Source organism: Eutrigla gurnardus (assembly GCF_963514095.1).
Source record: "Eutrigla gurnardus genome assembly, chromosome: 11".
Classification (NCBI taxonomy): domain Eukaryota; kingdom Metazoa; phylum Chordata; class Actinopteri; order Perciformes; family Triglidae; genus Eutrigla; species Eutrigla gurnardus.
In genome coordinates this window covers 3451811-3479148 of record NC_139925.1, presented here as the reverse complement: position 1 = coordinate 3479148, position 27338 = coordinate 3451811, and the positions used below count along the sequence as shown (strand labels likewise).

At 41.4% G+C, this 27338-nt stretch overlaps 1 protein-coding gene across 2 annotated transcripts; it reads left to right on the top strand.

The window, feature by feature from the left end:
- The first annotated feature begins 955 nt into the window (after nucleotides 1–955).
- Nucleotides 956–25976, top strand: ide (insulin-degrading enzyme). 2 transcript variants are annotated; one of them, XM_084021546.1, is made up of 25 exons: nucleotides 956–1084; nucleotides 2015–2199; nucleotides 3076–3283; nucleotides 4076–4245; nucleotides 4923–5045; nucleotides 5703–5815; nucleotides 6729–6891; nucleotides 7814–7906; nucleotides 8038–8129; nucleotides 8413–8493; nucleotides 8955–9058; nucleotides 10492–10594; nucleotides 11134–11256; nucleotides 11562–11644; nucleotides 13002–13146; nucleotides 14669–14779; nucleotides 14978–15098; nucleotides 15957–16048; nucleotides 17662–17773; nucleotides 19862–20029; nucleotides 20678–20950; nucleotides 21834–21895; nucleotides 23588–23660; nucleotides 23756–23823; nucleotides 23958–25976. In XM_084021546.1, the coding sequence occupies exons 1-25, from the start codon at nucleotides 999–1001 to the stop codon at nucleotides 24051–24053; spliced, it is 3048 nt and encodes a 1015-aa protein (XP_083877672.1). In that variant the 5' UTR covers nucleotides 956–998; the 3' UTR covers nucleotides 24054–25976. The 2 variants fall into 2 exon arrangements, with proteins under 2 accessions (XP_083877672.1, XP_083877671.1); XM_084021545.1 differs by lacking the exon at nucleotides 13002–13146 and adding an exon at nucleotides 12286–12430.
- Nucleotides 25977–27338: the final 1362 nt, after the last annotated feature.

Genomic DNA, 27338 nt, shown 5'->3' with positions numbered 1-27338 from the left:
ATGAAAAAAAAAAAAGATATTCCATAATTTCAATGTCTGAGATACAAAACAAGTTGACATCTTCAAGAACCTTGTTGCTGCTGCTGCTGCAGGCTTGTCCGTCACAGAACAGGTAAAAGGAGTCTGGCACCACCTACTGGCTGCACGATGACATCGCCACACATCTCACGCACTCAAATTCAAAGAGCGCGCGTGCAGAACAGTTTCTATCATTATCACGTGCTATTATTAAAAATAACCATTCATTCAGTATCATCTTCATCATCTTGGTTTTATAAAATGTTCAACATCCATCCTGCATATTCTGTGTGTTTTTAATGAGACAATATGTGTTTTGTCCACTACTTTTAATACAACAGGACAGTATGATCATCATCATGACGTCACATTACATTATTTTAAATATAAGTATCAAAACCTTAAGCAGGACATAATCGTTGTATTAAGAACATTGGAATATAAGTACCGTAAATCAAAGTTGAACACATAGAAAAATGACAGTTAAAGAACGTAGTGGTGCTCTATAAATGTCCAGGCATCTATCAATGATTTTTATATTATTTTTATATTGAGATACTCACTCAAAATATTGAGATATTATCTAATTAAATTGATTTACAGGATGCTTTTTTTAATAATATTGTATTGCTTATGTTTTCCTCTACGAGGTTCTGTATGTTTTCTGTTGTGTTCAATAAAGAAAGAAGAAAAAAAGTAAACGGAAATCCACACACGCAGGCAGGTTAATCGATACTAGAACCAATGACACAACATAATTCCAGAAGTACGTGAGACGCGTTGCTTGGCTTCCAGTCGCTTTAATTCCGATTTTTCCATTAATAGTTATCGTCGTAATCACGTCAACAGTCGCTGAATTCACCGCAGAAACGAGCACGTATCACTTTGCACAGTGCTCCGCTCTGTGCTCGATTGCTTTCGTCTGTTTTAAAAATGGCGCCGTGAAAAACGCCGAGGTTTGTTTTTCATGGGTGCAAAGTATGTTTAAGTGCATTAACCGACCGGCCCACTTTACGAGATATCTCCAGTCAGCCGGCAGCGGATTCCGTCTTAACCAAGATTTTAGGTGAGTGTCGTCGGCCAAAACGTCGTAACATTTTGTAAAATTAATAAATGAGTGAGCTATTGTCACGCGAAACGGGAAGCTAGCTAGCTAAAGCCGGTTTGTTGACCTAATTTAAGGATACTGCTAAACGGTTAGCATTGATGCTAAAGGGTGGGTAGCTAGCTTTTAAAACACGCATTTATGTGCGGGGCTTATTCTTTGTCAACTTAAAAATACATTTTTATAACAGCGGGGACTTAATGGCGGAATCGGATAAAGGAACACAACTGTCACTTTTTGTGTTTTTCTCACTTTTGCGGAGCTAAAGTTAATATACTGGCTTGGCTTAGCTTAGCTTATTTTAGCCTTCTGTGAGGAGGAGGATTATTTTATGTAAAACGGTTGCTGCTGATCTCCGCTTTTATTTGGGGCGACGTCGTGTTTTCGGACTACCACCTCACAATATAAAGTGTATTTTAAAAGTGTGAATATATATATATATATATATATATATATATATATATATATATATATATATATATATATATATATATATATTGTAGTGTTAACATGTAAGAGCAGCATCGTTGCAACGAGTAGGATTCTTGCACATGTATATTGTCATTATGTGTGTTTATTGTTTATAGGATTATTTGACTATCTATCCATCTATCTATCTATCTATCTATCTATCTATCTATCTATATCTATTGGCAATACAAACTCTTCATCCGACTTCCTCACAGGGTTTGTAGGTTGTATTGACGTGACTAAACAGTGAAATGATTAAATGTCATATTCCCAACATAGTCTTGAATCAACCAAACCGTTTTGCCAAACAGCTGCTGCGTTCATGGTTATGCTAGAGCAGGTGTGCCTTCTCGTGCTAAACTCTAAATGCTAAAACATTTTGACCGTTAACGTTTCTGTATGATTCCCCCTCCACCCCAGGCTGGTGTCGTCCTTGCCACTCAGAATGACCGACCCGGCTGTGCAGAGGGTGGTTGGTGAAATAATTCGCTCTCCCGAGGACAAACGGGTTTACAGGGGGTTGGAGTTCACCAATGGCCTGAAGGCTATGCTCATCAGTGACCCAACGACAGACAAATCCTCAGCTGCTTTGGATGTCCAAATAGGTAAAACAAGAAAAAAGAGAGGGGCTTTCAATCATTGAAAATACTCTAAATGACTACTGTGAATTCTTGCTAAATAAATCTACAATGTTCATGAACAAAATTACAAAATTCTTATGTCATGGTAGTGTGGGGAATATGATGGTATTCTATCCAAATATAAGCTATTAGAGTCAATGGACATTGAGCATCATTATACATATGTACATTTTCTATTATGGACCTTTTGTTTAAAAAAAAAAAAAGAAAAAAAAAGTGGCTTCTCTATTGACTAGATGAATTACACACATATTTTAAATTATTTTTGTCTTGATAACAGAATTTGTTTTTCACTGGTTTTAATCTTCCTTTACCCCTGGTGATTATTCATCCATAGTGTAGGTAGCTCAGCAAGATGAATTAACCCATAAACACAACATTGCTGTCTATCTACCTGCTGTCCGTTTACAGATAAGACAGTTGCCATGGGGAAAAATACAACATGTTATGATCTCAACCTATATGTTCTCTCTCTCTCTGACTAAACGGTAGATATTGCATTTATGGCAGGGGAAGGACATTATGATGACATTGTTAATACATAAGTGAAAGTAAAAGTAACATTTGGTTACTTATTATGAGTCATTAAGATACTGTTGCTGTGTCTTCACTTGGATACCAAGATAACGATGTATTTTTCTACGCCTATAAATCTAGCTGCTGTTGCGTCACACATCTGGGTTTATTTCCGCTCAGCGCTTTTCGTCTCCAGTCTGACCCGCCAGTTTGGCAGCAGACGCTGAACAGTCAAGATGTTATACATCCAAACCTTTTAATGAGCTTGGAGCCGCGGCTCGATCAACTGACTCTCTGTGGCCTTTCTTTTTCTTTAATTCCCAGGTTCTTTGTCCGACCCGGGGAACATTTCGGGCCTGGCACACTTCTGTGAGCACATGCTGTTCCTTGGAACAAAGAAGTACCCCAAAGAGAATGAGTACAGCCAGTTCCTCAGTGAGCACGCAGGCAGCTCCAACGCCTTCACCAGTGGAGAGCACACTAACTATTACTTCGATGTGTCCCATGAGCACCTGGAAGGAGCACTAGATAGGTACTTTCATGTGATGAGATTCATTTTGCACCAAAATAATTATGTGTCATGTTTATCCAAGATCTGTCCTCCCCCGTCATACGACTTGGTCTCTGTAAATGTTTTCGTTACATACTTGAGTTTGATGTCAGATGTCATCTCAGCCTAAGTGCTTGTTTATTAATCCGTATACAGTGTTTCCCCTTGGGAGTCCAGGTGTGAACACAAGTAAGCTGCCAGGTTCTTGTCTGTCCGTCTTTGGTTACCAGACCCAGCTTCATTTTGCTCTCTTTTGTAACCTAAGGCGATAATCCAGCCCCCTGCCCCAGACTAAAATCCTCAGGTACAGGGTGAAACGGATGTCCCTCTGCCTCGCAGGGGTCTCTGCTCAGCTGGGTCGGTTTTCAGGGGACAGTCGGTCGGTGTCGGAACTTAACCTATCGGGGATAATCTTACCTCCTTTATAAATGACTGATCGTACAGCAGGCACCTGTTTATGTGTGATGGGCTAATTGTTCCCTCTGCACCAGTGGGTTGTGAAGGCCATCTGCGCTGTAGTGGTAGGGAAGGACAGTGCAGAGTATATTGAAATATTAATGATGATGCCTCTTTGAAGAGCATTTTGTCTGAAAGGATCATGTGGCCCCCATTATTTTTACCCTACACTTCCAGTTGCTCTCACTTTGTACTCATGCAAATGGATTTGCATCACATTCTCTCTACAAATGGCCCGGGACATTTAACCCAGAGCGGGATTCGGCTCAATACAATAATACTGATGATTTCTTTCCTGTCGTATTGCCATCTGTACAGGTTTGCCCAGTTCTTCCTGTGCCCGCTGTTTGATGAGAGCTGTAAGGACCGGGAGGTGAACGCCGTAGACTCTGAGCATGAGAAGAACCTGATGAACGACGCCTGGAGGCTGTTCCAGCTGGAGAAGGCTACCGGCAACCCTAACCACCCCTTCAGTAAATTTGGAACAGGTACAGAATCTACAGCTTTGATCTGTCTCAACTGTTGTGAAGCGGGGAAAAAAGAAATCTCGTGGCATGAAGGGCATTTACTCTCTGCACCAGTGAATTCCCACATCACAGTGACGTGGACTTGGAGCCGCTCCCAGCTGAAAATAGCCACCTGATGGCAGTCTTGAATTGTATCTTGATTCCGGTTAAGAATAGAAAAAGGATCAGACAGGCTTGGAAATCACGGCGTCGTAGCGGAGCAACGTTATCGTCTCAAGATTGTTGTTTTCTGTCTGTGTCTGTCTCAAAAATAAAAACTGAAATATGTCAGAAAAGCAGCTTGTTCATGTTCCAGACAGGCTGCGGTCGCTGGGTCATCGTTCACTGATTGTGCTCTCAGATTGAAGTATTGTGTGTTCGTGATCTGAATATTTATGAAGACCATGCTGATGTTTTTGCGTCTGCATCGTTAGTATTCTGAAAAGAATAGTCATGATTCCTGTGCAGTTATTATCTGTCCGTTGCCCATAATGCACTGTCTACTGCCAATAATACACTGCTCATATTTATCAATCTGATTCTTCAAACCTGGCGTATTCTGATTTTTGTTTTATCGCATCTAACGAGCAAATATGGATCGTACCAGTTGTACTCCGTCGTGACGGATCTTCTCTGTTCACCTCTTCTTCCTCATTCAGGTAACAAAGTGACTCTGGAGACGCAGCCGTCTAAAGATGGCATTGACATCCGTCAGGAGCTCCTGAAGTTTCATTCCACATATTACTCCTCCAACCTGATGGGACTGTGTGTGTTAGGCCGAGGTAAGAGTTAATGAATGTTGCAAAAGCCTCTCTGACCTCACTGTCGGTTACTCAAGACGGCAAAGAGGAACTCAAGATGTCAACCTAGATTATTATATTACTATATAAGGTTATTCCAAACACCTCCTTTGCTCTTGAGGTTTAACATGGTGGAGGTGATCTATTTGTTTTCTGAAACTCGGCCCTTTGTAATCTTCTCTGAAAAACCTCTGCTTCCTTTTCGTGGTAAAACCACAACACCCTCTTTTTGTTTTGCCATCTACAGCAGTCTTTTGTATTGAAGGACAGATAATTACATTTCCCTAATAAGCCGTAGCTGATACTGCAGTAAAAACAGCATATTCACAAATGAAAAGCCAACACGCTTTTGTTATAGTCATTAATTAACAACACCAACAACTTTGAATCATTTGTAATCGAGTGCTGTGGGAATTTGTTCTAAAACCCAGTAATGACTTAGCACTTTTTGTACTAATGTTTTTTGTTTTTTTTATAACATATTTCGTTCTTCATATATCCCATATATCCCACTCTCTGAATTTCTAAGCTTGTTTGCCTTTATCATAACTTTGTTTGCGTCTTCTTTGATCGATCATATGAGCTACTTGTTGTCTACTAACTTTAAAGCCAAGCGTTATTTTCCTCTTTTACCTACAGAGTCATTAGATGACTTGACCTCCATGGTGGTGAAGCTGTTCGGGGAGGTGGAGAACAAGAACGTACCTATCCCAGAATTCCCTGAGCACCCGTTCCAGGAGGAACACCTCAGAGTGAGTCTGCTGCTTTTATCACCAATTTCTCACAGATCTCTTTACTAGCACTCCACCAATTCATCGGTTTGTACTTTGAATTATGTTTTTCTACACAGACTACATAAGATTTATTTTTTTCCACTTTATAAAAACTCCAAAAACCTTTTGACACGTTATTATTTCTGGCGTTAATTAAGGAAATGTGGGCTGAGCCTTAACAGTCCTGCTGAACATCTGAGAAGTGCTAATGATACCATATCGGACCTGTTATCAGCTTATTTTCTTCCCCTAAAAGTTATCTCTATAATATAGATATAACGCAACTCTATCAGCTCTCTGATGAAAATCAATCACCCAACCGTTGTGATCCTCCTCACCTCGAGAATAAACACCAACGTTTATGCTTAAGATTTCTATTAACAAGCACACAACAGGAGTAATTCAGTTGTAAATAAATGGAGCATATTCCAACGATGTAATACCCCAGATCACACTTCAGCCTGTTCTCTAACTAATGATTAAATTCCTAATTATGAAGACGGACTACGGTGTTTGCAGAAGTAAAGTCATTAACTTCAGCTGATGTGGCAGTAATGACACCTTTCACTTACCTCTTTAACGATATAAAAAGGCTCCCGCTGTGATTTTTATGGGTAGTTTGATGTATTTATTAATCACTTTGAGTTTGAGGTCCAGTTTGAGATTAATGAAGGTTATTTGTTTGTTTATTATGTCCAGTTCCAGATTCATAAGGCTGTTAATTACTTTGAGTTTGATGCTCATTAATCTAGATGTATTTGTTTAGGTTTTATAACTTTGACTTAAATGATCAGTTCAGTGGTTATTAGTCTAAAAAACCAACATCTCACTATATTACTTTCTGTACACGCCTATCATATGAATGAGTTTGTTTCTTCTTCTTCTGCCGCAGCAATTCTACAAAGTGGTGCCCATTAAAGACATCAGGAACCTGTATGTGACGTTCCCCATCCCTGACCTCCAGAAGTATTACAAATCTAACCCGGGACATTATCTGGGACACCTGATCGGCCACGAAGGACCCGGAAGTTTGTTATCGGAGCTCAAATCTAAAGGTAGGACCTCAAGTACAGCGCCGAGGTAACGATGGAGCAGATTTATTTTTTAAACATGAAGATTTCTCCGGTGTTCCTATAAACCATGAGGTTTGTTTTCGGGCGTGGAGGCATTTCAGATTTTGATCTCTGGGACTTGGCAGAGGGCAAGAACATTTCAGGCTGTCAAATTTCAGGGTTTTAAAGCTGTGAAGGCGGCATACATCAATTGTTTTATTCCCACACTTATTACACATTATGCAGCAATACTGACGTCAGTGGATCATGCATGTTGCAAATGTGCCAGTTTGCAACATGATTACTGTAATTCTGTTTTCTACATTCTTGCAAATGCAGCTGTCACAATAATAAAAGCACTTACTTGATTCCTCAAATGTGGTCTGACGAATGACAATCATGTAATTCCATGTAACGTACAGCAGAAGTTGTTGCTACTTTTACACCTGGAAACAAACCAGCTGACCAAATTAGTTTGTCAATCGTTATTAGAACAAAGAAAGGAAAAAAAAAAATGCAATTTAGGCAAAGACGTACATGACTTTTAAATCATTGTTAAACTCTGGAGGTCAGTGATCTCTCAAGGTCACCGGAGATCAGATATAAATTGCCTCCATGTCTGAAATAAAACCTTGGGGGAATGTCGATGACATGCCGAAACGTTCATGCTTTAGTTGTAAAATGTTTGGAGGTTTGTGACTAATGTGCTAGACACTTGCTGAAAACTATTATGTATTGGTTTGCATCATCATCGTCATCGTCTCCCACCTCTAAGGTCGTTGAATCTTTAGATATCATTTTGTTTTCTAAATTAATATTAAACGGAACAAAAATCTGAAAATGTACTATTTTCTGATTTGATTTAAAGTATTCAAGATGTACAAATGACGTACTAAAAATGATAATAATTACTATTATTTTCCAGGCTGGGTGAACACGCTTGTCGGAGGGCAGAAAGAAGGAGCCAGAGGGTTCATGTTCTTCATCATCAACGTGGACCTGACTGAGGAGGGCCTCTGTAAGTAGCACACGGACCTGCATCTACTCTGCTGTGTGAATTAAACATAGATGCTGTGTGCATCGAGGCGTGTTATGTACAGTGTGTGTGTGTGTATATACGTATACAGTGTGTATTATGTGTCGCTGCAGTGCACGTGGAGGACATCATCTTCCACATGTTCCAGTACATCCAGAAACTGCGGACCGAGGGACCTCAGGCGTGGGTGTTTGAGGAGTGCAAGGTAAATGATGTTTATTCAGTGACGACATTTCAGACAGACGGGCAGGCAGGCAGACAGACGGGCAGGGTGAAGCTGACCTTCTTATTTCTGGTTAGCTGGGAAACTAATAGGACAGCTGAGATTCAAACCTGCCAGCTGTGTTATCTGTATCTTTTCTCCACATCTCTGCTATAAGCAGCGTGTCTGATGAAGCAGAATAGTATAAACTGGAACATTTCTTTCTGTTTCTATTGTATGCATTATGATTTCACTCGTCTCTCTCCTTCTTTTTCACTCTCCGTAGGATTTAAACAAAGTGGCCTTCAGGTTCAAGGACAAGGAGAGACCCCGTGGCTACACTTCCAAAGTGGCTGGTCTCGTACACGTAGGTTTCCCCCCCTCTTCATCTGCAAAGGTTGTTTCCAGGGAGACACGATGCAGCTCATTGCGTCTGAGTCCGCTGTCGTCATCGGCTGCCTGGTGCAGCTGTTGACTCTGGTTGAGAGAGAATGGAGGTTTTGCAGGGGCACAGTCCGGCTTTTCAATACCTGCCGCAGTTCCTGTACGACTGGCTGTTTGATGAAGTACATAATCATCGCTGCCGTCTGTTTGGCTGTGCAAATTCAAACAACTTAACCCTCAATTCTCTTTAACAGCTTGCAGGCTTTTATTCTGTTTAACTAGTATTTGAGATCTGCTCACCATGAAGATGAGAGCTTTAACAACACATTTACTCTTTCAACCCCAGTTTAATTATTTATAAGAGGGAGAAAAATGGATGAAGATCCTTTTATTTGAAGCCCTTTCCACAGATGTTTTACAGTTGTCTTGCTCTGTGTGTTTCAGTACTACCCGCTTGAAGAGATTCTAGCAGCAGAGTACCTCCTGGAGGACTTCAGGCCGGATCTGATCGAGATGGTGCTGGATAAGCTGAGACCAGAACATGTCAGGTCGGTGCCAGAACATCCGTCTCTGGTCTACTGAAAATAACAGAACAGATGTCATAAATCCCGGAGGACGTGGTTATTACAGATAGAATAACTTAACTTGTGAGCACCTCTGGCATGTAGAGAAAATAGATGAATAGATGCAAAGAAAGCTTTCCATACACACAACGATGCGTGTATTTGAAATGCCTTTTAAAAAGTCTGCTGAATCTTCACAGCTGGTGTCTGTGATGCATAATACAAGGAAAATAATACACAGGATAATAGATTCAGATAATGAATAATGTTTGCAGCCTGCCAACGGTGACAAGCTGCGTATATTAAACTTGTCTGCCTTGAGAAGGAATCCCAGGCGACTTCACGGATTCCGATTATCTCCGCAGCTACAAAGGGTCATTTAGTAATATCGGGGAGATGGATATGTTTGCTGCTCAGTAATACATTATCTAAATCACGCTCTCTGAATCGGTTCATTAACTGCACCGTGTTATTTAAAGGTATCGGTCTATCAAATAGTATTTTTGTGTAAAAGCAGAGCTAGATTTGAAGCCAGGTTGGCTGGAATGGTGATCCATACATCTGGAATGTTCTGTTTGGCAGCTTTATTTAGTCACGCTGAAGGTTATAGATCGAAGAAATGACTCATATTTGGTGTGAATAGCAAGAACTCCTCTGTTGCAGCCCAACATCGTGTCTTCTGTAAAGATCTTAGCCTAACGTCGCTTTAAAGCTTATTCATGTTATGGGACTTAAAATCAATTAAAGTGCATTTGGATGTTACTCGTCGATTCCTTAATGCTTACCGAGGAGGAGACTGCTTGCCCCTCGTTGACTCAACGGTCTCTTCCTCTCCTGAAGCAGTTATTTAACTTGGGCATCTTGCCAGCACATCTCCATCTCACTGCAGCAGCCGTTACACAAAGTCAGCGTGCCAGGAATTAGAATCACACTTGTTGTCGATGCGCACTATTTGTTTTTTGTTTTTTCCCGCTTTTGCATCCTATTGATCGTCTAACAACCTGCTTTTGCTGCTTTGTTTTGTTTGAACTGTGTTTATTTAGGATGAACCCCTTGAGATGTATCATCTGGTTTTGGAGGGGTCCCGACATAAAACACAATCACTACAAATAACAGAGAAATGACAGAAACACTGAATAATAATAATAATAATACATTTGAAAAAAGAAAAGAAGAGAGAGGAAAAAAATCAATACAAAAGCGTCCATACACGGGCAGAAACATTTTTTATTGTCGCTTTGTGACTGTGATTCTAAATATAGCTCATCAGTGTCGATGGATCTCCACCAACCGTCGGACCTCATCCAAACGCCATACTCATAGAAAAGCACTCACATCCCATGTGACGGAGAGGATTTAGTTGTCCATGTCACGTGACCGAGTTCACGTTCTTATTTCTTTATTTATTTCCTCCTCAGAGTTGCAGTGGTGTCAAAGTCATTTGAAGGGCAAACGGATAAGACAGAAGAGTGGTACGGGACGCAGTACAAACAGGAGGCCATCTCTGAAGAATCCCTTGAGGTGAGTCACTGCTTTTAACCTATTTATATCGTTGATTCCTCGTCATTTTCATGACGCAAGGAACTTTAATGGAAATATTTCACATGAACGACTCTTTGGAATGTCTTGTTGATGCAAAATGTTTGCAAAAGCCGTTTACAATAGCGTATTATTGGCAATCCAGAGCACTTATTCACAGCTAAAGAACTTCATAAACAATATATCCTACATTAAGATTATCTGGATAATGTAAACTTCCCTTATCTGCCGATATAAATGTCAAATTTGAGATTTTAGATCCAAACACGTCACGAGTTTCACACATTTAAATGTTTCAATAGAAGAATAAAAAAATAGATTACAGTAAAAATGTTCTATTGTAATTAATCTGTAGCATCGCAAGAATAAATATTCTTTGAACCAATGATGTCTGGTCATGAAAATGACGACGAATCAACAATGTTGCGCAGCATCCGGTATACATGGGTTAAACAAATCACACACTTTTGCTCTGTAAAGTGAAGTTGTATTAAACCCCGTCTGCCTATTCTGTGTTACAGAAATGGGCAAGCGCGGACCTCAATGGCAAGTTCAAGCTGCCGATGAGGAACGAGTTCATCCCGACAAACTTCGAGATCTATCCTCTGGAGAAAGACTCTCCTTCAGTCCCCACTTTAATCAAGGCAAGTGTTTCCGCTTCGCAGCTCTGTCAAAGTACGCAAAGTGTTGTCTCTCTTCAATACTGACCTCATTTAGCTGCATATTGTTGAAAAATGTCTGCTTACTTTCATGTTCTTGTGATTGAGATATAAAGCGTTTTAGTCGTAGCGTTGTTGCCGTCGTGTCGAGATCAGAGGAGCTGAGGAGCGTATGTGTTTCATTCTCCTGAAGACAAAATGAAAACATTCTCTCACCAGTGTTGCCAAACAATTGTCTTTGCACAAAATGTACCTGAACTCTGAAAATAAGGAATGTTGGTTTTCTTCAGGACACGGCGATGAGCAAGGTGTGGTTCAAGCAGGACGACAAGTTCTTCCTGCCCAAAGCTTGCCTGAACTTTGAGTTTTTCAGGTGCGTATCAAACGGTGACGTCGTAGTTCAGCTTGTATCCTCACCAGAAAATCAACTTTTTACTTTTTAAGGTTACCTCATTATTTCTCAAACATATAATAACTAAACATCCTATTACTAATACAACGCACAGACCACCAGCAGTAATATGTAAACATGTTCTGTCCATAATTCCTGTAGCTGCTCTACAAACAAATATTATAATAGTTATATTGTTGCTGTTGCAAACATGCCAATATAATTAAGTAAATCTTGCATCTGCCTCCTTATCTCCAGTGTTGCTGTAATTTTAAGAGGCCACTTCCAAACACTCTTATAGTGTTTACATGGAAGATGCTGCTGCATAAACTGGATGAGCTGGGGTTGGTCAATAGTTGGAAACGCTACCAAACTCTTCTGGGTGGATCTTTTTAAGATTATCTGGTTTGTAGGTTTTAACAAACAAACAAGTCATTCACCAAACCAAACGTACTTCACATGCATCCTTAATAACTGCAGTCAGTAGGAGATTTGTTTTTAGATTTACAGATACAGTTAATATCATGCCGATGTGAACCTTCAGTACCATCATCTTCTACTGTGAGAGACTGTAGAGCCTCTCTGCGTTTGTTCCTGTTTGACTGCTGCCGTTTTCTCCACAGCCCGTTTGCGTACGTGGACCCGTTGCATTGTAACATGGCATATTTATACCTTGAGCTCCTCAAGGACTCCCTCAACGAGTATGCATATGCAGCCGAGCTAGCTGGCTTGAACTATGACCTCCAAAATACCGTCTATGGGATGTATGTAAGTATTTAAAAAAAAAAATCCCCCCTACGTCGTCGTCATGCTGCATCCCCAGACCTTTTAATCATCCAACAGACCGGGGCTCCTGAGGCTCAGCCAGGTTTTTATCCCACAGGATGATACAATTCATTCATATCATGTATCATCAAAATACTTTGACAATTTGAGACAACAAAAAGCAAATTATTTTACAAAAAAAAACCTTGAAACTCAGCCCTGGCCGGTCTTCTCTTCTCTGCACCTTCCTCTTCATTCTTCATCAATTCTTTCCCCTATTTTTAATTATTTTTTTATGCTCACCCACCTCCACCGAAACCCTCATGACTTCTCAGGGCAACCATTTCCTCACAGAGTCATTTTCATGCCTCTCTATTAGATGTATTACGACAAAATGTGGTTATCCCCATCAGGTGTTTTTTTTTTAAATGGTTGACCTGAAAACAGTGGGGACAGAAAACTGGTTATCAGGCTGCATATACATACTCTTCTTATCATTCTTCTTTATACTTTTTTTTTTTGGGTTCCCAACCAACATGTATTTTTGTTTTGTTTTTGTTCTTCTTCCCATTAGTCGCTACCTTTACGCAGATCCCCTGCACTGCAACATGACCTACTTGTTGCTCAGGTTACTGAAGGATGATTTAAGCGAGTATGCATATGCAGCCCGCCTGGCCGGGCTGGTGTACGGCATAGCCTCGGGGATGAATGCCGTCCTCGTAAGTAAGCCGCTGGAAGTCTGGAGGGGAAGAGCTTGGACATGGCTTGGTTTTCTTACACTCGGTTTGATTATGTGAAGTGCTCTTCGTGGCTGTTTCAATCAGGGATGCATGAATGACTGTAGGGATGGGACGACATCGGATAATATGGCAACTTAAAACTGTTAAATTATAATTATTGAGATAATTTAAATATCACAAGTTGATTGGAAAAGCTGCCTAGCTCGCTATCATGGTAGATAAATAAAAAATGGAGCCTGATTTAAAGAATATGGAATCATAGAATTAATTTTTTACATTTATTTCTCCTTTATTTACGCAGGGAGACCTTTATGTTTTGGTCATCTCATTTGTTTTTCACAAAACAAAGATATATCTGTGACACGATGAAAACATTTAGTTTGTGAACAAAATGGAAAGTGATTCCAGAGTTTTAGTGCCATTTTAAGAGTTTTATTACCCTCATCTGGACAATCTCGTGAACTTTGTCCGGGATGATCGTCCCATGCCTAAAGACTCACGTGACGGATTAATTTAGTGAAAACGACGGTGCATGTGCATCTGAAGGGAGTAAGGAGGAACGGAGCGAAGGCACGATTTCTGATTAATACTCTTTATTTGTTTGGCTGCCGTTCTATCGCTTCCATCGTGTCGAGTGTCGTACAGCTGGGAGATGGAAAAAAAATAAAGTGTCTAGAGAAGAAGAAAGCAATGAAGCCAAATGACGTAAATACCTATAAATAGGATTCATAGTCACATTTCTGCAGAACGTGCACAAAGGAAGTAGATCTGTATGCAGGAAGTGGGATGGACACGGTGAACAAGCCGCTTCTGCAATCAGGCACCCCTTTGTGTCCTCAGTGTATGAATACATTAGTTTCCTCTAGAGAGTGTGTGTGTGTGTGTGTGGCAACGTGGATGCACTGATACTGGTTTGCGGTGGTGGTGGTGGTTAGCTCTATTTTCTTTTTCAGCTTTCCAACTTCCGCACTGACACTCTTCACCCCTTTTTGTCACATGACCTAGTAACCTGCATCCTTTCACGGCCGCCGTCGACCCCTCCTGAGACGGCGGGTCACCGTGTAAATGGCCTCGTTTATAAGCGATCTGAGTCAGCGACCTAGCCGTGAGGTTTTTTTTTTTTTGCTGAGTCATGCAGGGCCATGAGGTGCAGATGACTTGGCAAAGTGGAGTCTTTTAAATAACCTTGACTGTTCTTTGACCCTTTTCTTTCAAACAAAACGTGCCTTTAAAAAGGTTTTTTGGCACGAGTTCACACATGACTCAGCACTTCTCTTGATGTCAGAGTTGATCTGATGTAGAAGGACAGACATTCAGATAGACTCCTTACATTTTAATTAGTTCAGTTTAGACAAATATAGACGTGTTATATATATATTATATGTATGTAGTATAGGGATGAGATCGCCACCCATAGATAAATAAATAAGTAGATTAAAAAGTTCACCTCCACCTCTCCGTGTGTCGATAACGTTGTCCTCTGTCTCGCCGGCTGCTGCAGCTGTCCGTTAAAGGTTACAGTGACAAACAGCACATCCTGCTGAAGAAGATCGTCGAGAAGATGACCACCTTTGAGATCGATGAGAAGCGCTTTGACATCATCAAAGAAGCGGTAAGCTCCGACCGACGTCATTGGCACAAAGTCCCGATCGATTCATTGACCAGCTGGCTTTAACCCTCCAGATATTCACAACCTTTTTTATTTCATTTTCTTACAACACGAGAGTAGTTTGATAGGTTTATTCTTTATTTTAAATCCAGGCGGTGAAGTGTTTGATGCTGACTTCGCCTCCTCTTTTCTCCCCTGCAGTACATGAGGTCTTTGAATAATTTCCGAGCCGAGCAGCCGCACCAGCATGCCATGTACTACCTTCGCCTGCTAATGACCGAGGTGGCCTGGACCAAAGACGAGCTCAGGGAGGCGCTGGATGGTGAGGAACGGATCCTCTTAATCCTTCTTTTTTCCCTACTTGTGTCTCAAAAGTCTCGGCCCATGTGCTTGGTAGCTGTGGGGACAACTTAATATACAGAACAAATGCCAAGCGCGTGTTACGTGTGTGAGCTTCCTACGACGACGTGAATTCTGGTGCTGAAGTTGAATTTAGTTAGGTGTACGGTTGGCAGAGGGCTCACCTTTTCCTCTCATGTATTCCTGCTGTAACTCATCTGAATGCTCAGGCTGTTCTCCAGCAGACGCCTCCCTAGCTGCAGTCTTTTCCTCTGCAGTGCCAGTCTGGAACCTGAAGGGCAGATTTTCTTCTCTCTCTTTTTTTACACCACAGAGCTTACACAGAACTATCCTCAAATTCACACAAGACTCAATTAACCTGCGGGGTCAAACCCTGCAGCCGAGCCACCAGGGCCTCCAATTACCTGGTCTTGTTCCCTTAGCGGTGTTCTTTGCCCTCCTGCCGGCCCCCGTATGGGGTCTATGAGCCACGTTCAGTCTCCTCTTTCCGTGTGTGTGTGTGTGTGTGTGTGTCGCTGTAGAAGCTCATCCTTGAATCTGGGTCAGACGTTGCTTGAATTGAGATCGGCCAGCCAGCCAACATTAAGACTTGGTGTGTGTGTGTGTGTCTGTACGTGTGTGTGTGTGTTACCAGGCTTGCATGATTGTCTAACGCATGACTGCTATCTTGTTCACAAAGGGAGTGCTGTACGATGAAATCACCACACAAACGCACACACACAGCAGGTTTTCTGTGTTTTTTTTCCCTGATAGCTGTTTGGGAAATTGCTCAGGAAATTGCTCTTTGATTGATTGCTATTGTCTGTGATCTGTATTCCAGATGTAACTCTCCCACGCCTGAAGGCCTTCATACCTCAGCTATTGTCACGGTTACATATTGAAACCCTTCTCCATGGCAACATCACCAAGGAGGTTTGTCACCAGTCGTTACTACCAGCTGAGGATCGTTTCCTTCCCTCTTTTTATGGAAGTTTTCTGCCTTTTTCACTGTGAATGTTTGAGTCACATCCGGCCTTTTAGCTTCAAATAATATCACAGATGATTATAGTCGAAAACATCTTCTAGGAATCCGCCATCAAGTCGGGCTTTATGAGGTCCCAGCTGTCACAGCGGCTTGTTATGATGACGCCGTCAGTCTGGCGGAGAGGGAATTAGTCTCACCAGCGGGAGCGACGAGCCATTTTCATCCAAAATGAGCCAAAACGCTGACGATGACGAAGATCTGGTGTGGATCATAATGAATATCATCGTAATTTTTGTGAAATTAAAATAACTATTTTATTGTAGATAACTAAAATGGGAGTTTTTTCATACTAGTAAGACATTTTTCTTGAAATTATGTTAAATTAATAGCCAAAAACACATGAAAAGTGACGTCTGACTTCCATGAAGTCGTGGATATCTGACAAGATATATATATATACAGTATAGTGTGATTAAATCTGCTACAGAAACTTCCCAACCAACAGAATTCAACTATTTTCCAGCTACTTTCTGCTGACTGTTTAAAAACAAATAGTGAAACTGTCGACGGTGAAGTCTGTGGATTATCCCGAGTCAGCAGTACATTGTCTCTGGAAGTGATTCTATAATGTTTGGAGCAACGAGAACCTCTGTCTCTGTTTACGTGTAGCAACAGAAATCTCTCAAACTAGGCAAATTACAGCAAAACCATGTGCATACAAATATACACTGAAAGTAGAAATATCAAAGCCAGCTGCAGTTTTCAGATGGAGGTGAGAGAGAGCAGTTAATTTACCGATGTGTGCCATCAATTAGCAGTCTAATCAACACATTGAAGGTGGGGAAAATGTCAGGATGGCTTAATTCTGGTCTCGTAGCCCAAAAACTTAATGCAGCCTGTTGGGAAACGTCAGAGGCTTATTTATTATAGCTGTTATTTCTAAATATATGTATAAATAGATTATTTTATTTGTGGGTAAAATAGGGTGAAAATGGAAGAAATTGGTAATTTTTAAGAGTTATTTATATGGTTAAATAGGTGCACAATGTGATCTAAAAGGGTTTAAAGGGCATTTTTCCATTTCAGCTGGACTTTAAAAACAGTGGGCATAACAGAAAGGCTAGGGGGGGAGAAATAATCGATTCTATGAGGCATCGTGACGCTTTGTGTACAACTCTGCATCAATGCAGTAAAGTCTATAAACAATTATTATTGTATAACTGCTTGTATCAGTAATGTAGTACATCAACGGTGTCATCCAAAATGTAATTGGTTTGGGCTCATTATATTTAAATCCGATCGAGAATCATTTAGTGAAGTCATTTTATTCATAAAGCACATTTAAATACAACAGGCGTCGACAGCAAAGAGCCGGGCTAAGTTGTACATAAATAATCATAATAAAATAACAACTGAAGTGTAGAGTGCATGGTTTAATAAATGAATGGAAGAAGAAAGGTTAACTAAACATTCTCATATTGAGCTCATTATAATAATCAGAACTGAATCATGCATCAAGTAGAATTCTCCTCCTGACGTCTCTCCTCTGTCTTCTCTCCAGTCTGCTCTCGGCATGATGCAAATGGTGGAGGACACGCTAATCCAGCACGCTCACACGAAGCCCCTCCTCCCGAGCCAGCTGATTCGCTACAGGGAGGTGCAGGTTCCAGACGGTAGGCCACGCCCCCCAACATCACAAACACACATCACAAACACACACATCCCTCGTCATCCGTGACGTTTGTTAAGACTTGATTAAATTTGACATCCTTATTTCCCCGAGAGGAACATAATAGTCACCGACTGGAAATGGACGTCATTGGAGTGAAATGCCGCCCCCCCCCCCCCCCCTCGGCTCGAGGATGAATGCCTCACGCCAAGCAAAGCACCTGCGCTGCCGTTCTGATTACATTAGGGAAAGTGGAGAGGAAAACCTGAGCTGTGCGGGGGCCTCCTGGAGACTTCCTGGGATTTTTCCAGGCTTGCTTCCAGGCTGCCGGTCCAGACACAGAGCAGGAGAGCAGGAGGACACGGAGGATGTAAACACACCGAGGTGGATTAAGAAACGACGAGCTGGCTGACAGTTCATCCCAGAAACACGGCCCATGAATCCGTCCGGTAGCGATCTTTGTCGAAGGCACCGTGCGAGCCAAATGGAATCCAAAAGATGGCTGATGTCCAGAATTCAAAGTCCATTTTAATACAAGGACTTGTAAAACAAAGACATCTACAACTAAAGTGTCTCACGTTTTCTGTAGTTTTCTGCAGTTTCACCTCTTCTTGTGCTGTATTTCGTACTTCCCGTCCTCCGTTCAAAGGCAGTTTGATCACAACGAACTCAAACAAACTTAAGGAAGCAGCTTTCCCCCGTTGAAGAACAAAAGGCTCTTCATGTCCCGCTCAAAGAGAAAGTTTTAAAGTTTAGATGAAGGACGAGAGAGGAGACGGATTCTCAGCAGCTCAGCAGAAAGCACCATGTTGGTTGTTGTCTTTCTGGAGAGTTTCACCTCCATCCTGTCTGAACTTCTGACATGCAACAAAGTTTGTGGTCGACCCCGGGACGCTGCAGTTATTATTATAATCATTTTATCGACTTCATAATCTAAATTTCATGTGCACACAAATACCAGAAAGAGGAAATTTAAATGCTAATCATATTCCAGTCTTCCATCACCTGTTCTCAACCCGTCGTCCACAATATCTGTGCTTCCAGCGTAGCTGTCCGTCCTCGTTGTAGTCTGTCCGTCCTCGTTGTAGTCTGTCTGTCCACGTTTGTAGTCTTTCCGTCCACGTTTGTAGTCTGTCCGTCCACGTTTGTAGTCTGTCCGTCCTCGTTTGTAGTCTGTCTGTCCACGTTTGTAGTCTTTCCGTCCACGTTTGTAGTCTGTCCGTCCTCGTTGTAGTCTGTCCGTCCTCGTTGTAGTCTGTCCGTCCACGTTTGTAGTCTGTCCGTCCTCGTTGTAGTCTGTCCGTCCACGCTTGTAGTCTGTCCGTCCTCGTTGTAGTCTGTCCGTCCACGTTTGTAGTCTGTCCGTCCTCGTTTGTAGTCTGTCCGTCCTCGTTGTAGTCTGACCGTCCACGTTTGTAGTCTGTCCGTCCATGTTTGTAGTCTGTCCGTCCTCGTTGTAGTCTGTCCATCCATGTTTGTAGTCTGTCCGTCCTCGTTGTAGTCTGTCCATCCATGTTTGTAGTCTGTCCGTCCTCGTTGTAGTCTGTCCATCCACGTTTGTAGTCTGTCCGTCCTCGTTGTAGTCTGTCCATCCATGTTTGTAGTCTGTCCGTCCATGTTTGTAGTCTGTTAAGCAACTTGAGACACAAGAAAGGAGACGAGACGACGTCTGTGACCGGAGTGTTTCATGTGTCCAGTCAGATTAATAAATAACACAAAAAAGCGACATCATTATCAGGCGATAGCCGGTGGATTCAGATATTCATTTTCAGCCAATGGACTCCTCCTGTTTTGTGCTCCATACGGGCCTTAAACGTGATTGGTCAGTGCCACTCTGACCACAGAGATCTATCTCATCTATTCTTAGATTATGCAACGAGTCATCTCTATAATCTGTTTTCTGTTTAAAAACTGGAGAAGCCCAACGAGGAGTTTTTGGAAATACATGAAATTATTAGAATATTTGGATGCAACTTTTAGGTTCTCCTTCCTGCTTCTGACCTACAGATCACACGTGTGCTCCTGCTTTACGGCCTTTAGAGTTTTCCCTCTGTCTCGGTGTATTTCTAACTAACATCCCCGCTCCTCTCAGGCGGCTGGTACGTTTACCAGCAGAGGAACGAGGTGCACAACAACTGTGGCATCGAGATCTACTATCAGACGGACATGCAGACCACCCACGACAACATGCTGCTGGAGCTCTTCTGCCAGATCATCTCCGAGCCCTGCTTCAACACGCTGAGGACCAAAGAGCAGCTGGGTGAGCAGAGAGTGTATAAATACAGACGAGACGTTCCGTAGTTCAACGCTTCTCTGCAAACAATAGGAACTGTTAGTGCTGTCAGCCGTGATTATGTTTAATAACTCTGAGAATAACTGGGTTCTTGGTTTTCTGTGTTGTAATCAGTGTCAGATGTGAAGTGAAGTTCATGTTGAGTTTAATGGAGACAATAAGAATAACTCATACTTTAGCCTTTAGAGCAGAGGTCTAAAGACGCTTTCAAAGGCTTATATTGACCCCCTATTACATATCATATAAAACTGTGTTCCTTATTAAACCAGTCAATAATAATGTGTAGTGCAGCCTATAGTGTCATGTATAACTTAAGCATTAAAATAATAATTAATATTTTAATTTTGGCATTTCTACATCACAATTTCTCAACATAATATTAAACAAACGGAAAGATTTATATTTGCTAAATATAGTTTGTATTCATGTTAAGACATATTTACATTTTTGGAATAAAATAAGTTTGGGATCAAATAATTTCGGGGACCCTCCTGCAGTAACTCTGTGGATCCACTAGGGGTCCCGGATCCCTGTTGAAGACCTCTGCTTTAGAGTAAAATAGTCAGTCTTTTCTGCAGACGTTGAGCTCTAGCATCTCCTCCTCCTCCTCCTCAGGCTACATCGTGTTCAGCGGGCCGCGGCGGGCCAACGGCGTCCAAGGCCTGCGCTTCATCATCCAGTCGGAGAAGGCGCCCCACTACCTGGAGAGCCGGGTGGAGGCGTTCCTCTGCACCATGGAGAAGGCCGTGGAGGAGATGGCCGACGAAGCCTTCCAGAAACACATCCAGGCGCTCGCCATCCGCCGCCTGGACAAACCCAAGAAGCTGTCTGCTGAGTGCGCCAAGTACTGGGGCGAGATCATCTCCCAGCAGTACAACTTCGACAGAGGTGAGGCTTTCCCCCCCCCCCGACGCTAACGCTTCATCTTCATCCCAACATGTGACGACGCCTCGTTAAGGTCCTTAGGGTGATGATGTTGATGCTTATTGTTGGTTTCTATTCATATGAGGACAAACTGTCATCTTATAGGTGTTTATTGATCGGGGCGGTTGGGTTAAGATGCTAGTGGTAGCTTTCACTTGTTGTCATAGCAACGGCATACTTAGTGGAACCAAGTAACTTTTTATATCGGCTATATATATTTATTAAGTAGCAAATTTGCAACCCTTTTCTCTGAATATTGCCCCCCTCTCTCTGCTTCATTTTTATTTCTACAGTGACTCGAAAACGCCGTCGTACTATTTTGGATTTCAATTTTACAATTAATTTTAAATTCTACAGTTGATGTTCTACATTACTTTTATAAAATGTAGACTTTCCTGCATCGACGCAGAATCGTTCAACAGAATCTTGATTATTCCTCCCACCTCTACTGTAAATCTTGTGTTGCGTAAAAACAGTCGACTGCAGCTTTCTTGAGAATTATCGATATTCGGGTCGGTCCCACAGGTGAGCAGGATGTTGCTCTGAGCTTTGCACAAATTGGGAATCGATTAAAGCGCTGAAATAATCTGCAGCCGTAGCACAACTCTCTCTCCTGAGTGCCGTAATGGATGTAATGGACCTGATTCTCTGGTAATCTGCCCAAAGCCCTGAGTGATGGAGGGCTGCTGATTACTGATGCTCCCCGTGTTCAGGAGGGGGGGGGGGGGGGGGGGGGGGCACAGAAAAACGACAGTCGTCAGAGCTGACACTTCCAGTGGCATTCTGGTGCAGCAGGAATAACTTCCATAAAATGACAAATGACCTATTTTGTCCTTTCGTGTTGCAGATAACACTGAAGTGTCCTACCTGAAGACTCTGACAAAAGAAAACGTGATGGAGTTCTACAGAGTAAGTAGTGAAACTCGATGTCATGCCGTGTTTCTGCCCTCGACTCCGTCTGAGACACAGTCCTCTTATTATTATTATTATTATTATTATTATTATTATTATTATTATTATTATTATTATTATTATTATTGGCTTTTTACGACCACTGCTGGTCGTTCAACATTCATAACCTGTTTATTACATTTAACTAGAGCCACATCCAGACTGAAAAATAATAATAATAATAATAATAATGGGGAATAATCAAATTTCAGATATATCCAAAAATGTACCCGTTACAGACATGGCATTGCACGTATGTTTTAATTTCTTTTATATTTTTTAATAATAATAAATAAATCCTCCAGTTCCTTCAGATGAAGGTTAATTTCTTCCTATTAAATAACAAAATATTTAGAACCATCTCACGCTGGAACCAGTGGATATTAAAACCATAATCAGCTAAACAAATCTGAGCATGAAGAAGAGTTTTGGCTCATCGTTTATGGTGGAAATGTTTGTAAAGATGAGTCACACGTTTAATTGAACATTCAAATAACGGAGCTCTCTGACGTTAATTGTGCTTCTTTGTGACTTCGTGTTAACGCTGGATTTTCATCATTAGGAGCCATAACAATAATTACATTACAATAATAACCTGACTTTTTATGACTATAGTCATAAAATATTTTAGTCCTCACATCAAACTGTTAGAGATTCTTCTTCTACTTCTTCTTCCTGACTGAATGTATTTGTGTGACCCGCTATGTTATGAATTGTTGTTTTCTTTGTGTTCTAAATAATAATTTGAGGGTCAGAGGTCACCGTGACTCACGCTCATCCCGTTCTACACAAAGCTCGGGAACACTGAGGAACATTTCCTCAAATTTGACATCACGGTTGAACTAAATGTGGTCACTTAACTCAAGAAATCATATGCTAATTATGACCCGTTCACACGAATGTCTAATTTAATCCCATTTATTTCCATCCATAGATAATTGGTCGTGCGTAGCTTCCTCTAATGTGTGTGTGTGGTTATATGGTTTTACTGCCTCGTCTCCCGGTTCTATTCATAGCCCCGAGGTGACACCGACGCCGGGTGCTCACCACGTATCTGTTGCCATGACGACGGCCAGCCTGTTTTATCTCATCCCGGCTCAAACTGTTAGAGGTCTCACACAGAATACACCCGATGCATTTCTCATGTGGTGTCGGCTAAAAATCACACATTCGGGATGAAATGACCTTCCTTTTGTTGGGAGGCGGGGCTTAGAGAGAGAGGGGGAGGAGCTCAAGACACCCTGGTGACTCCCTTTAGAGGTTTTCTGGGCATGTCCAACTGGGACGAGGCCTTGGGGGGGGACCCAGAAGACGAGTCTAGCCTGGGAGCACCTCGGGGTGCCCCAGGAGGAGCAGGTAGAGGGATGTCTGGGTCGCCCTCCTAAAGCTGGCCTCGAGGAAGAAGGGAGGGAGGAAGGATGGCACCATGTTCCCTGCTATTAGTGATGTTCCCTTTCACACTTCTTTACTCCTTTATTCCACTTCAATGCTTTTTTCAAGCTGTGATTTCCAACAAACTGATGAGCACCAGATTTAAATTGGTGCTTTTGTGTGATTTCCTTTTGGAGAGACTCTGTTTTGTACATCTGTGGATTTGAATCAACATATCTGTCTGTCTGTCTGTCTGTCTGTCTCTCTCTCTCTCTGCAGGAACGACTGACGGTCGAAGCCCCGAAGAGACACAAGGTGTCCGTGCACGTCCTGTCCCGGGAGATGGACTCCTGTGAGTATCCGTGTGCATGTTGGTTTGGTTTCGATGCTCCGGGTTCATTCAGGAGTCGGGCTGACCTCCATGTCGTTTTTTTTCTTTCTCTCCAGGTCCGATCGTGGGAGAGTTCCCGGCTCAGAACGATGTCAACCTGGCCCCGGCTCCTTCCCTGCCTCAGGTAACCATCGTCTGAATCTCCTTCTCTGTTTATGCTTCTAGTCTAGACTGTCTGTCGTCCCCCAGAGGTCTAGATAGTAGACCACATTAGTCCAGAGACCACCGGCTCACTGTCTTGTTTCCTCCTCTTCGTAGCCCACGCTGGTCCAGGACATGACGGAGTTCAAGAGGAGCCTGCCCCTCTTCCCGCTGGTCCGGCCTCACATCAACTTCATGGCTGCCAAACTGTGAGCGAGCCCCCCCCACCCCCCCTCCAGCCTCCTGTCAGGAAGACTTCCATCTGACTGAGCCTGTGGTGTGAGTGTGTGAGTGTGTGTGCCCGGGTGCATGTGAATGCGAGTGTGTGTGTGTGTGTGTGTGTGTGTGTGTGTGGGGCAGGCTGGAGCCACAAGAAAGAGATGCTTGGGGAGGAAGTGAAAAAAAGAAGTGTATTTGAATCACAAAGTTAGCCGTGGTCGTCGACATAGCTGTGATAACGAGTAGAGGTCACCTCCATGTTGTAGTCTCTAAAAAAAATAAAGGAGACGCGGCGCTCACGCATCACAGTACTGTGCAGGCGGGAGGAAATAGAAACAACCTTAACAAAAAAATAAGAAAAGCTAAAAGGGTCAGATCCCCCTTTTTTTATTCTTTTTTTTTTTTAATGAGCGTCCCAGTGGGAGGAGCTTCATTAGTTATTCAGACATGCTGCTTTGAGAACGGTTCGCTGGTTTATTGTGATGAACTGAGCGGCTGTAGCCGTTAAATATAGTCCTCCTTTTATTTGTCTGGTTTGTTTGCCACGTAACTCTTAAAAGACGAATGTTTTATTCAAATATGATGCATTTCTAAGAAAGAAAAAAAAAAAAGAATACCCGCTTTCTAAATATGTTTTTTTAATCCTCGCAGGTTTCGAAATGTCGTTGCTTTAAACCGGTAAAATGTTGGCGCCCTTTTAAAGGAGCTGTTTGAATCAGAGAGCCACGCCCATTTCATTTTTTTTTTTTATTTAAAAATGTTTATTGCATTTTTACAGTAGTGTGTGTGATTCAGACACCTCAGGGGTATCTCAATGCTGCTTTTTCTTTCTTTTTTTTACTAGCGATTTAAAAAATAATTTTATCAGTCTGTCATCGGTCGTTTTTCCGCATCACTAAATGTGATCAAATCTCAAATTATTTTTGTAGAACTGGGGGAGATTATCATTATTATTCTTAAATCTGTGTGTGCATGTGAGACTTTCTGCAGCTTGTGCCTTTCCAAAAGGGGGCGGGGGGGGAGTTGGGGTTGGGAGGGGGGGCCGCTGAGTCCTGGAAGATCTAACCCCTCTAAATTACCGAGCTGTGCTTCTGGCTCTTACAGCCGAGATGGGAGAGAAAAAAAGTTTTTTCTGAATGTCTGACGGGGGTTGAAGAAAAGCTGTTCCCCCTGAATATATGCACTTGTTTCACGAAGCAATAACGTTCACGATGTGGACGAGGAGCAGAGTGAGATGTGGCTCCGAGCTGCCGAGGAGCCTCAGATCCACGCCAGACCACCGAAGCGTTCTGAGCTCGACCTGCTCCCTCAGGTGCTAACCAGCTTTGCCGTGTTGAACCACTGCTGGTGGAGCTGCCCAACCGCTCTGTTCAAACAGCCAAAAAAGAAATCATCACTCTAATTTTTTAACTCCCCCCCCCTCCTCATTCCCCACCGTTACCGGATCTCAGGCCGAGCTCGACGCTCGCTTTGTAAGATGCTGCAGTTTTAAAGAGTAACTCCGAGGGGAAGCAAGTTGTGCCGTGTCAAAAGCTTCTTCTACGTCTCAAAACGATCAAAACCATTTCAATTATTTTAACTTTCAAATCATCGACGGCTTCTTTGTTGAAATAGTCACTATTGCTAAAATAAAACCCAACCAGCAGCGTCTTTTAGGTGTAACTTTAAATTCCCACAGCAGCCGTTTTTACGCAGCGTTCAGAAGTCCACATTACATATCAGGCTGGGGTGGGCCGTGCACTGTTTACCTGGCGAAGTACCTAGTGATTGGTATACATTTAGAAAATTGGAAGTGTATTTTAATTTCTGAATGTCTTTGGCAACTCGAAAGACTGATTTGGCCGAGTGCTGGCGTTTTTGAGTTTGTTCTTTTTATTGTCTCCTGTGTGTTTCTAATTAATAAACTACTGAATGGAACAGAGTGTGTGTGGATTTTAATGCATCACTTCACGTCACACAAACTCACGTGCACTTTCCTTGAACGGAAAGTAAAACCGCTTTAGCCTTCCTCTGCAGCCACAGATCAACACGGAAAAAAGTTAGGAAAAAGTCAAAATATAGTATGTCAGAAAAAGTTATGACAAAAAGGCAAAATATAGTATGTCGAAAAAAGTCATGATGTAGAATGTCAGAAAAAGTTCTGAAAAAAGTCAACATATAGTATGTAGAAAAAAGTTCTGAAAAAAAGTCAAAATATAGTTTGTCGAAAAAAGTCATGATGTAGAATGTCAGAAAAAGTTATGAAAAAAGTCAACATATAGTATGTCGGAAAAAGTTCTGAAAAAAACCCAAAATATAGTTTGTCGAAAAGTCATGATGTAGAATGTCAGAAAAAGTTATGAAAAAAAGTAAATATATAGTATGGCAAAAAGTTATGAAAAAAAGTCAAAATATAGTATGTCGGAAAAAGTTATGAAAAAAATCCAAAATATAGTTTGTCGAAAAAAGTCATGATGTAGAATTTGGGGAAAAGTTGTGGAAAAAAAAGTCATGATGTAGAATGTCGGGAAAAAGTTGTGAAAAAAAAGTCATGATGTAGAATGTCTAAAAAAAAATATGAAAGAAAAGTCAAAATATAGTTTGTCGGAAAAAGTTCTAAAAAAAAACCAAAATATAGTATGTAGAAAAAAGTTCTGAAAAAAAGTCAAAATACAGTTTGTCGGAAAAAGTTCTGAAAAAAACCCAAAATATAGTTTGTCGAAAAAAGTCATGATATAGAATGTCAGAAAAAGTTATGAAAAAAAGTAAATATATAGTATGTCGAAAAAAGTTATGAAAAAAAGTCAAATATAGTTTGTCGTAAAAAGTCATGAAAAAAAGTCATGATGTAGAATTTGGGAAAAAGTTATGGAAAAAAAAGTCATGATGTAGAATGTCGGGAAAAAGTTGTGAAAAAAAAGTCAAAATATAGTATGTCGGAAAAAGTTCTAAAAAAAACCCAAAATATAGTTTGTCGGAAAAAGTTCTGAAAAAAACCCAAAATATAGTTTGTCGAAAAAAGTCATGATGTAGAATGTCAGAAAAAGTTATGAAAAAAAGTTAATATATAGTATGTCGAAAAAAGTTATGAAAAAAAGTCAAATATAGTTTGTCGTAAAAAGTCATGAAAAAAAGTCATGATGTAGTATGTCTAAAAAAAAATATGAAAGAAAAGTCAAAATATAGTATGTCGGAAAAAGTTCTAAAAAAAAACCCAAAATATAGTTTGTCGGAAAAAGTTCTGAAAAAAACCCAAAATATAGTTTGTCGAAAAAAGTCATGATGTAGAATGTCAGAAAA